The sequence below is a fragment of the Typopeltis vanoorti genome, chromosome 2 (genome assembly GCF_054136105.1).
Source record: "Typopeltis vanoorti isolate ZY-2024b chromosome 2, IOZ_Tvanoo_1.0, whole genome shotgun sequence".
NCBI classification, from domain to species: Eukaryota; Metazoa; Arthropoda; class Arachnida; order Uropygi; family Thelyphonidae; genus Typopeltis; species Typopeltis vanoorti.
The window spans coordinates 115,541,804-115,554,236 of NC_143550.1; the positions used below are offsets into that span (position 1 = coordinate 115,541,804).

General features: G+C 33.1%; 1 protein-coding gene across 2 annotated transcripts in view; it reads left to right on the forward strand.

The window, feature by feature from the left end:
* Nucleotides 1–1,491: 1,491 nt before the first annotated feature.
* LOC150109360 (alpha-catulin-like) overlaps nucleotides 1,492–12,433 on the forward strand; it is a 439,125-nt gene continuing 428,183 nt past the window's right edge. For both annotated transcript variants that reach the window (XM_090407671.1, XM_090407679.1), the window contains exon 1: nucleotides 1,492–1,623. In XM_090407671.1, the coding sequence (XP_090263797.1) occupies nucleotides 1,537–1,623 (87 nt within the window). In that variant the 5' untranslated portion in view covers nucleotides 1,492–1,536. The remainder of the gene's footprint in view (nucleotides 1,624–12,433) is intronic.

Genomic DNA, 12,433 nt, shown 5'->3' on the forward strand with positions numbered 1-12,433 from the left:
CAGTCGGTTTTTCTTTAAAGGAGTAATTCAGACTTTCAATTCGGAAAATCAGACAACTCAACCTCGGAATACACAATAAAACTTAGGATTAGGAACACGAAATGGTGTCAGCTGTCTGTTGTATTCTCGTGTCACGATAGATTTTTGAAAGCACTTCATATTTTTAGCTGGTCTATGCAGCTACTAAGCGATCGCACTAATCATCAATAGGCCATGTAAAAGAGAGGACTTTAAAAAATAAAGTGAAGCAATAGAAAAAAAATAACAACAAAACATTTAAATTAAAAATAAAATAAAAACTAATTTCAATGTAGTTTAAATAATTAAAGTACTATTTAGTTGAGTAGAGTTTGTGATGAAGTTATTAAAAAAAAGTTGATGTGGTAGAGTTCTAGAAAGCTGTGACTATTCCAGCATCTAGTATGATGAGGTCTCTAAGCATGTGTTTTATACATTACAGTTTTAAATGTAACATTGTTATATTCTTATATATATTTCACTAGTTTTTGTTTCTTTTTGGTTTTTAAAAACCGAATTTTTTTGGTTTTTAAAAATTTTAATTTTTTAAATTTTTAGTTTTTAAAATAATTTAGGTTTCAAAATTTTCCTTTTCAAAATTTATAGTCCATTTGATTTATCGTTTTCCTTGTTACTAGTATTGTTTATGCATTATTATCAAGATTCTCTTATCGTATGTTTTCGGCTCAGTTCAATTTGGCTCCAAATATTTTGTCATAACTCGTCTTCCAAAAATATACAACCAGAAATGTTTTTTAAATTACTCTTTAGTATGAATTAACATTTTATATTAATATTTTAACTTAGCCTCTGGTTGGAGATACGGGGTGGCGCCATTATCTACTAAGCTCTGGTATTTTTATATTATCTGACATCAAGAACGATAGGAAATCTTAGTTTCAGAAAATCCATGCAATAAAGACAATATTTAATTTTGTTAACTCTCACGCATTATTCAGCATATTTGTAGTATTTAGGAATTAAAAAAAATATATATATAGGATGAAAACCGACATATATAGTTTCAATCATTATTATTATTATTATCCTTATTGAATAAGCGAACGACTTTTATTTTTTCTAACTACGTATGAATATATTTAATGATCACCATTGTATGTGAATAGTTATGCCATTTGGCGGCAGATGGCAGAGTTCGCAACTCAATGAAAGTATTTACATAGAGACGCCTACTATACGATGCTTCTGTACAACTGTCATAAAAAAAAAGAACCTTTTAAGAATTATGATTAATATATAACAACACTGTAACATTGAAATAAAACAAGACACAGTAATATCTGGAAAACAGAACGGCTCAAACTGAATCAACAGATAGGAATATTTTTATTGATACGGCATCCATCCTTTAAGAGCATGCAATAGAGAGATTTCGGCTACTCTGTGGTGAGATCGTAAGGTGTGTGTATATACGAGCGTGTAGGGTTGTTGGACAGCAAACAAAGCGCATGCTCTTGAGCGACTGGCAGCTGGATTTTAACTTAAGTCAAAGCCAAGATGGCAGTGGCGACAAGACATGATCTTCGAAATTTGGAGATAAAAACGAAGTCGATTGAGCAAACGTTAGTTCCATTGGTGACACAGGTATGTATACTGTTAAAGTTGAACACTCCGAACGAGATAATCATTATAGTAAGAAAGGATTACGCGTAAATCACGAAATATCATTTTGTAGGTTACGATGCCGGAAAAACATGCTTCTCTTGGTGCCTTTGCTATAGTATGTGAAGGTTCAGTCATCTTTCTGGCAAAATGCTTGTAGTGTGAAGAATGTATTCAAATAAGTGCCGAATAAACAGTGTTTAGATATTCTGCTTGGTATCAGACAATTGGAAATTTCGCATGTATTCAGGACTCGATGAAACGAAGCGTCATACTCTCCGGTCTGGCTCCGTCGGTTTTGAAAACGTGCTTCTCTTTCCAAATCGCTATTATGAATGTTGAACAAAGTGCGCTAGCAGGTTCAGCTTCGGAAGCGCGCTTACCTTTTAAATGTGATTGGGGGGAGGGAGAGAAACTGCAGTTGCTAATATTTATATTCGTTGTGGTGTTTGGATAATAGCTCTAATTAAAGTACTTAATACACAAATAGTGTTGGATGATGTGAACATCAGATAGGTTCTGAATGTGTGTATGGTGAAGCAATTATTTAGAGCTTGAAATAACCCTGATTTGAACTATGCGCGTAATTTTCGTTTTTTTTTTCATTGTTTTCGGATACAGTGTTTATTCAATACTCAAATTCTGTTGGATAGTGCGTGTGTGTGCATGTGTACGAAGAGATTGCATTATATTTAGTTATAAAAATAAAACGATGCTACCGGAAATTAAAATAAATAAATAAATTACGGCAATGAGTTAGCATTCCAGTCAGTATTGAATCCAGTAGGCATAGTTCCATTCATTGGTTTGATGTTTTATTAACACTTTCACTTAAAAATCAAAATACTAGAAATTCTGCTCATTTTTTCTTGTAATTTTCAGGCTTAAAGAATGCCTCTGTTTCACAATCACGGTGCTTTAAATATTGCTATCCAGAATATTCTAGATATAGTTTTATTCAGCACATGTTGATTTTAAGAGATTTTTTTCCCCGTTTACCTTAAAAATATGATAATTCAATAGGATAAAGCTGCCGAGAGGTATTTACCGGATGGATACATGAATTTTCAGATGGTGGAACAGAAGGAAGGGACAAGAATTAGGGGTCCCTGGAAGTTACGTAAGAAAGTGGCGAATAAGAGGATTTTTATTATTTTATTTTAATACTTGAGAGTAGAATGTGTTGCCTGAATGTGGAATGATAAGAATTTGATTAAGTTTAAGGTTCGATTCGATAAATATGTTGCATACAGAATAGATCGTCACTGATACCACTGTGGAGTTTGTAATAATTGTACAATTTATCTTTCTTTCCATGAATCTTTTACTCGAGCAGAGTTAGGGTATTACATTTTCGAGCAGATTATTATTAAATTATATAATTTTGAACACATGCTTATAACTATGGACACAATTATATGTAACTATAAAGCAACAGAAAAATGGCTAGTTAGATACCAGATATTAGACTATGTTCTAAGTAAATTTAATTTTTTCATTTAAAAATTTCTTTGGCATTGCTGGGTAGTTATCATTTTAGACAGGTTTTCTTAAGAGATTTCCAAGCTATAACATAAATTTCATTTATTTATTTTTAATAAGTTATTGTATTCTGTTAAGGTCTCTGTTGCTCTTTGGTTTCAAAGAATCCCTTTGCTCAGGTTTGATTCCTTTCTTGGACATAAAAATCTTTATCAGAGCTTTTCAGTTCAAGGTGAGTTAGCTGGTCTCATATGGCGGTGGAAGATTTTTTTTTTATCTTGCAAACTGGCTAGGATAACACGTGCAATTTACATATAGAAATATATATTTAGGCATATCTCCATTATCCTAAAATTACGAAAGTCAAGGATACTTGCAGCTCATGGGCTTTAAGGACTTTTAAGTATCTTAGATTATTCACTATATCAGAGGAGAGGGAGTGAGTTCTGTCATAAGAATTTCTATGATTAGCCAAACATTAAATCTTAAAAGTATTTCTTATCAAGATATTTTGACTTTTTTATGTGTTCTAGAATTCTAGAAAGTAGTCTGAAATGTTGATTTACTGATCAAGAATTTGTAATGTGAGTATTCTAAAAAAGGGAAAATTTTTATTGAAAAATCAGATATGTTTTTCCACAAAGGCTTATGTAAAACATCATAACTACTAAAATCATTTGGTATTCATTCCTTTTGAGTCCATCACTGTGACTGACAAAAGAACAGAAATAATAATTTACTCATTAATTGTAAAAAATGATCACTATCAGTGCAGTTTGTGCTGTCAAGTGTGAATAAATGGTGAAAACAAATAAATCTATAATACTAGAAATTCAGCTCATTTCTCCAAATGAGCAGCATTAACACAGTATTAACACATAATTTTGTATATAAACATGCAATGCTTGTATATATTGTTAATTTGAGATGATAGATAAATACAATTCTATAAAAAAAAGTTATTTATCTTTTGTTTTATGTATTAGTGTATAAATTATATGAAAGAATAAGTTTTACTGGGGATGGACTCAATGCATCCAGTCAACATTGTTTACATTATTTATGGTATAGCTTTGCAAATATATAAGAAACAATTAAAATACTAAAGTTTTGTGTTAACAATTAAAAAAAAAAAAAGTAAAAATTCTTGATTTTTCTAGCCCTTCTCTCCCACAAGCATTTTCTGAACCTCCCTGGAGTGTGAGATCACAGTTCAAGAAACACAGTCATACAATAATGATTAACAATAACATAATTTTATTTAAAGATTAATTTAATTAAGATTAATTTTTTATTTTTATTTATTTATTTTCTTTGTAACCACCATGGAGCCAACAGACTCATTGTGAGCGACCCACTCAACCAGCAACATGTCTGTTATAACAAGCTTTTAAGTTATTTACACTACCTGCATTCACAATGCACTCACTAACAACTCTCCATGTGAAAAATCTACTCCTTACATCCTTCTTCACCACATCTTTATACAACTTCCAGGAATGGCCTCTTGTTCTTTTCATCTTAATATCCACTCTTTTTATAATTTCTTCTGTATTAACATGATAGAATCTTAACTAACTTGAAGGTCTCCATGATATGTTTTTCCCTTATCCACCAATCTCTAAATCCATATTCTCTCAAATGCTCTCATAATCAACACTCCAGAGTCCTGATATCACTTTGGTTATTTGTCTTTGGACCCTCTGTTGTGTTTCCACATCACCATGAAAACTAGATGACCAAATTTGAGCACAATAGTCCATATGTGATCTGCCAATGCCTTATATAAAGGCACCACCACCTCCTTATCCCTACATGTTAATGTACTTTTTATCATCGCAGCAATACAATGTGCAGTCTTTGCAGCACTTCCAAGGGGTCCTTGGAATTTCAGTCCATTGTCCACCATCACTCCAAGATATTGAATCTTATCCACTTCCTGAAGTACAGCTCCACCAATACAGTATGTAGCCTTATATCTTTGTATCCCAAAGTGTAATACCTTGCATTTATTAATATGAAAACTGCAACCCCCACTCATTTGTCCAAGTTTATTCAAATCTTCCTGTAGAGAATTAACATCAACACTACTGATGATTCTACCTAACTTTCCATCATTAGCAAACATTTGAAGATCCCCAGTCAATCCACATGAAATCATCATCATCTCATCCCATCCGATTGGTAATGGGTTGAGTCCACTAAGAAGAAAGGTTCTCCACTTATTGCGATCTTTAGCCATCTCAATCATGACTCTATAGCTAGGTAGATGTGAATGTTCTTTCAGCAACTTTATCCAAGTACTTCTTGGTCTACCTCTAGGTCTTTTTCTTCTGATATATCCATTCAGAGCTAAATATGGGAGTCTATGAGGGGGCCATTCTCTGAATATGACCAAACCATCTCAGTTGATGCTTAATGATTGTGTCTATTATATTATCTGGGAAGTCTAAATCTGTTCTGACTTGATCATTAGTCTTGTGTTTGCATCCAGTGGATGTTATTAATTTTTCTGAGGCATTTCATTTCAAATGCTTGAAGTTTCTTGATTGGTTGTTGAGTTAATCTCCAGGCTTCTGAAGCATAAGTAGCTGTTGGGATAATAATTGTTTTATATAATTTTAATTTTAGACTTGGGATTTTTTTATTTTTCCATATTTTGTTTAATTTATTCATGTTGGTCCAACCTAGGTTTAGCCTGTGTTTTACTGTTTCCATATTGTTGAGGCTACTAGATATAAGACTGCCAAGATAAACATATTTATTAACTTGTTCCAGCAGGTGATTTTCAAGATTTATAGAAATATTTTCTTCTTCTCTACCTATCTTCATTATTTTTGTTTTATGAAGATTTATTTTCATACCATAAGTTTTACAAGAGTCATTTAAAATATTAATATTTTTTTCTAGCTGTGGTTTAGAATCTGCTAAAATAATGATATAATCCACGTATTTTATGTGATTAATGTTGGTACCATTGATTTTTACACCTGGTTCATCGGCTATGGTTTTACAGACTTCTTCTAGGAAGAGGATAAAGAGTTGAGGTGAGAGAGGGCATCCCTGCATTATACCTTTCTCAACTCTGAAATTGTCGGTTTTAATGTTGTTTGTTTTAACAAAAGCTTTGGTGTCTCCATAATAATTTGTAATAAATGTTAAAATATCAGAATCCGGTTTTACGTTTTTTAGGATAGTAATCAATTTGTTTCTATTAACTGAATCAAAGGCTTGCTTAAAATCTATAAAACAACAGTATATGGGCAGGTTAATTCCCAATATTTTTCTGCTATATTATTAATGGTGAAGATATGGTCTATAGTGGATCTATGTGGCAATCCTGCTTGGTTTTCCTCTGATTTTTTCTGTAAGCACCTGTGTTCTCCTTTGTATAATTCGAATGAATAATTTGACTATGACTTATGACTATGAGTGTTATGGGTCTGTAATTTTCACATATTCTTTTGTCTCCTTTTTTGTGAATTGGTATAATAATTCCTGTTTTCCAGTCAGTTGGAATTACTCCAGTATAAAGAATTTGATTAAATAAATTCATTAAGAAATTAATGGCTTCCTTGCCACCATATTTCCATAGTTCTATAGATATTTCATCTTTACCCATAGCTTTTGAAAGTTTCATTTGGTTTATTGCATTTATAATTTCTGCTGAGGTTATGGGTGGTGCCTTTTCATATATCATCTTTTCTGTTATACTTTTCTCCTCCTGTTCTTTTTAAAATAATGTTTGATAGTAGTCCTTCCAAATTATTTTAATATTTTGTATTGATCCAGTTTCTAGATTGTTTTTATCTTTCATTGTTAATGGTTTATCTTTCTAGATCTTAGTTAATTCTTTGATAATTTTGTATACTGTTTTATTATAATTTCTTTTATTAGCTTAAATTAAATAATAAAATTAAATCTTAAATTAAATAATAAACCAGATAAGAATCTTAAAAAAAAATTTATCAATTTTTTTGAAGATTCTTATAATGTTGTTTATTTTCTTCTGTATTTTTTATATTTAATATATGCTTTGCTGTTCTTTTTTCTTCTAAAGTATTTAGAATTTCAGGGGTTATCCATTCATGATTTGCTCTTGATGTTGTACCAAGTATGTTTCTTGCAGTACTTATAACAATTTTTTAATTGATTCCATGTATTTTTTATGTTGTCATAGGATAATCGTCTAAACTCATTTCCTATGTATCTGATAATTATCTTGCATAGATTTCTCTTTCAGTTTTGACAGGTCTACTTTGTGTTGAAGTCTGGAGTTTTTAAAGTTCTAACATTTTGCACTGATGATTTCCAATTGTGTTTGATTAGAATGTAATCAATACAGTTCTTTGTTGTACCATCTGGTGAGGTCCATGTGTATTTGTGGGAAGGTTTATGGAAAAAAAGGGTGTTACAGATAAATAGATTATTTGCGTTACAAAATTCTAAAATTCTTTCACCTCTTTCATTTCTGTTATCAACTCCGAACCTGCCCATAACATCCTCCATGCCTGGGATGAACTTCCCAATTTTGGCATTAAAATCTCCCATCACTATTAATATATCTTTCTTATTGGTCTTGTCTATTAGATCTTGCAACTTATCATAAAAGATATCGATTTCTTCATCTTCATGTGACTAGTCGGGGGTGTAGATTTGAATAATTATAAAGTGAACATTTTTTTCTTTACCTTTTAATCTGATAGCGATCATTCTTGGGCCATGTGGTTCTAGGCCATGACTGCATTTTGTAGACTATTATTCACTAAAATGGTGACTCCTTCTCTATGTATATTGTCCTCTCTGCCTGAGTAGAATAGTTTTCCTGAATTTAGATTTATAACTCCTTCTCCTGTCCAATGGGTTTCAGCCAAACCTAAAATGTCCCATTTAATCGTAGCAAGTTCTTTTTCCATCAAATTTATTTTCCCAGGTTTTAACAGTGTCCTTATATTTAAGGTTAAGAGATGCGAAATTCTATTGGCTGACCACATACTAAACTTCTCGACTGCTCCCTGTGAACTAGGATCAGTCGTGTCGGTTTCCTCGGACGCAGTAACATTCTCTTGACACAGTGCACACTCCTAATTCATAGGGTTGAATGGCAGAATAATGCAGCCGGCTTGCCACTCCTCTGCTGCATCCTTTAGTCCACAACTCCTTATTCTTTATTCGGAGCAATCCGTTGGGGTTTCCCTCATCCACCACCCGAGGGACGCGTCTGGTAGGAGTCAGGTCTCCCCCAGGCTACATGAAATATCATTAAGAAATAAGTTAAATAGGAGCCCAAGAACAGAACTCTGAGGCACACCACTGGTCACCTTCCTTTTCTGAGACACAGCTCATCATACACAACTTGCTGGCATTGTTCAGAGAGCTAATCTCTGATATATCTAATCAATATATGATCTATTCCTATATTCTTCAGCTTGTACATCAACTTATCTGTGATAATCTATCAAATGCTTTTGCAAAGTCCAAGATAATCACTGTATATGATTCACCCTTATCCAACACATTCATCGCCTTATCATAAAACATAAGCAGATTGCTAAAACAAGACCTGCCCTTTATGCTAGAGAATCATAGAGAATTATATCCATCAATCCAGTCTTGTATTATATTCTATCCAATTTTTCCAACACTTTGATCACAACTACAGATATACAGTCTAGTCTATAATTGGAAACTTTTGTTCTCAAGTCATGCTTGTGGGTATTTTGCCTTCTTTCTATCCTTTAGGAGCCTTCCCCACTGCAAGATTTTCATTAAATAACCAGGACAAGGGCATGGCCAACTCTTTTGAATATGTCATCCATTCCGATAGCCCTATTAACATCTAACCCACGCAGCACTTAATACACTCGATTCTTTCACCTTTAATTCTCCTAATTCTTGCCTCCCTTCTACATGTTGCACAGCATCATTCACACATCTATGATATAGACTGATGAGTTTCATTAAATAATCCACTGTATCATTTGTTATGGTTACTCTGTAACCATAACTACCCACCAGTATCAACCTGCTTTATTTTTCCTCTTGCTTGCCACATAGCAGAAAAATTCCCTTAAAATTAATAACTGTATTTTGTTTTTATTCAGACAGTTGTTTCTGAATGTGTTAACATTTTTTTAGTTGCTTTTTTTTTTTTAAATGAAAATATTTTTTCTAATAGTTTAGATTGGTATAGCTTCTTCTTCCCACTCCTACCACCACATCACAGAATTTTACTTTCCCTACTTTCTCAATATGACATCAGTTAAAGATGCTGTTTGATATTAACCAGGCTCTTTATTGTTCTCTTTTTCATCTAATTACAGATAATTAATTACCATTAATTAATTCATTCCAGTTATCTGTTTTTAGAGAAAGAAACTAGTCTTCATTAGTCTCATATGCTGATTCCATGAAAGAAACAAGAAAATATTTGTTTCCTGACTTGTTATAAAATCTTGGCTTGTTATGCTATAGAATAACATGCATGCCATAGTAAAAAACTTTTTTTTTAAATAATATTTTGTCTTATGTACCACCTATAAATCCATCAACCAATTTACAACTTGCTACCTTCTCCAAAAGACAAATTCTCACCAATGATGCTACTTGGTGTATATGAAGTACCATGTTCGTGTAACTTGTCTTACTATGAGCAAACAGGAAGATTTATAAATAAACTTATCTCTGAACATCAAGATCACATCCATCTTATCAAACCTCACAAATCTGCCCTTCCACAATATGGAATTGAAAATGTTAACCACAAGATCCAATGGTAAAACTCTAAGCTGCTACGTAGATCCATATATAAACATTAATGTTTATATAAAGCTGAAGCCTTATTTCTTAGACCTAATCTTAATTTGGAGTGACTGTCTCACTATTCCAAAAGTTTGGGAAATTGCTATCCTCAATTGCATTAAATAAATTTATCTGTTATATTTTAATTTAACTAGTTTTAATTTCAGCACATTAGGTTAATCTATAAACATGCAACTGTACATGTAGAGGAATTCCAATTTAAGCATGCACACTACTGTGTTTTGAATTCAATTCCTATTGTTCAATAATTGTACTGATGTCTTATGATACACAAGAAAAAATATTATAAAACAAGTTATTTACTGTGGCATACACGTTATACTATAGTTATGGATACTCCACAAGTTTCACTATATAAGAAATGTGATAAATTGTTTATTAAATTGTTGAGAAGCTTTGAAAAGTTGTTTAAATGAGTCATCATCTGAATATATATCCCAAGAGTTCTTATTAAGAGGGATCTATAAGAAGATCATATGGAAGGAATATCTTGAGAGGAGTTATGAAATATATAAAGCATAGGCTGAGAAAGTTGAGTGTTATATGAAAAGCTAAATTGGAGTACAAAAAGAAATTGACTTTGCAAACTCAAGGCAATCCATAAGAATTTTATTGTTATGCTGCAAGAATGTGGAAGAATGGGTGCAGAGATATGCCACAATTTCATTCTCAAGCACAAAACGTGCATGAGAACAAGATTGAAGAGCTGTTGCATAACCGAATAAGAATTTGGCAATAGGAATTGATGGGATATCAGCATGTATGCTAAAGGAATATTCAGACGAATTGGTTAGGCTCTTGACATGTTTGTATAACTTGAGTCTCAGCTCTAGAAATATACCACAGAAATGGAAGGAATGTATGATCGATCTGCTGTACAAGGGTGGTGAAAGAACCGGCGCATGTCTAACTACTGACCTGTTGGTATCTCTGGAGTGGTAGTGAACATTTTAGAGAAGTTGATAAGAACTTGTATAGAGAAATGGGTTGACAAACACTTTCCAAGGAACAGCATGGGCTTATTAAAGGAAAATCATGTCTTAACAATTTGCTCATATTTTATAATAATTCTATGGCTGGGTTGGATAAAAGGAATGGATGCATCAGCTGTTGAACTTTGATAAGGCATTTGATAGAATACTACATAAAAGGCTGTTTCATAAACTGGAGGATATGGCATTGGAATATAAAGCTCTGACTTGGATAAATGGGTTGATAGACAGGTATACCAGAAAGTGGTATATGGTGGGGGTGAATCTGCAAGATTTAAGGTGACCAGCAGCATACCCAGAATCAGTCCTTGGTATAATCTATGCATTTAATGTTATCAGGAGGGATCCGACAGAAGATATTTAATTGTTTGCTGATATAGAGACAAGCAGGGCAATCAGGGATGCTACTGATATCATGTATTTCAGAATGATTTGAATAGGCTGGAAATGTGGGCAAATGATAATGGCTATCAATTCAGTGTTAGCAAGTGTAAAGTTATGCATGTTGGCATGATGAGATTTCCAGCAGCATGTTATATTAACCGCTCAACAATGGGGGAGGGGGGGGGGATGAAGGAAGGAAGAGCCTTGGAAATCCAATCAGAGTGATGCCAAAGTCATAATCAATTAAAACTGATTAGAAGAAAGAATTAGTACTCTGTTTTTAATGTATTTGAAGTTTTAATTTATTATGGTTAACATAAAAGCAAAAGTTTTGAATTAATACAAAGGACGTTCAGAAAGTAAGCTCCGATGGGCTGTCAGAGAAACAAAAATATATTTACAAAAAAACTTTATTGGAAATTAAAGTAGACATCTTTCACTACTTTTCTACATAATTTCCACCATTGCTCAGGCACTTATCATAACGGGGCACCAAGAGTTGTATAACTTCGTTGTAGAAGGTGCCTGTGACACAAACCATGTATTGACTACTTCTTTGACCTCGTCATCGTCTTGAAACCACCAGCAACCAAGAAAAGATTTCAGATGTTTGAACAGGTGAAAGTCGCTTGGCACGAGGTCAGGTACCCGGCGTGCACACAATTTCCGATAATTCAGTTTCTCCGAAGCAGTTTCATGAAGACATGAATGCAAAACTTCTTGAAATTGCAGCAAGTGTGACGTCATTGTGAATCCCCTATTCTGTCAAATCTTTTCTTAAACTGGACGCACTAAATCGTCAGTCACTAAAGATGGTTGCCTGCTCCGTTCATCATCGTGCACACCTGTCCTTCCTTCATTAAAAAGTCTTACCCATCTTCGTACCATTGAATCACTCATTGCGTGTTCTCCATAAACCTCAATAATTTGCCAATGAATTTCAGCTGCTTTAATGTTCCTCGCATTCAAGAAACAAATAACTGATCTAATTTCACATGCGGCAGGCAATTAGATTTTACATGCAGTGGGCGATTTGATTTTCTTAGACATTATAAACGCACACCAAGACGTGTACGCACTGCAAGAATGTCTGCAAATGGCGTGCTAATGAA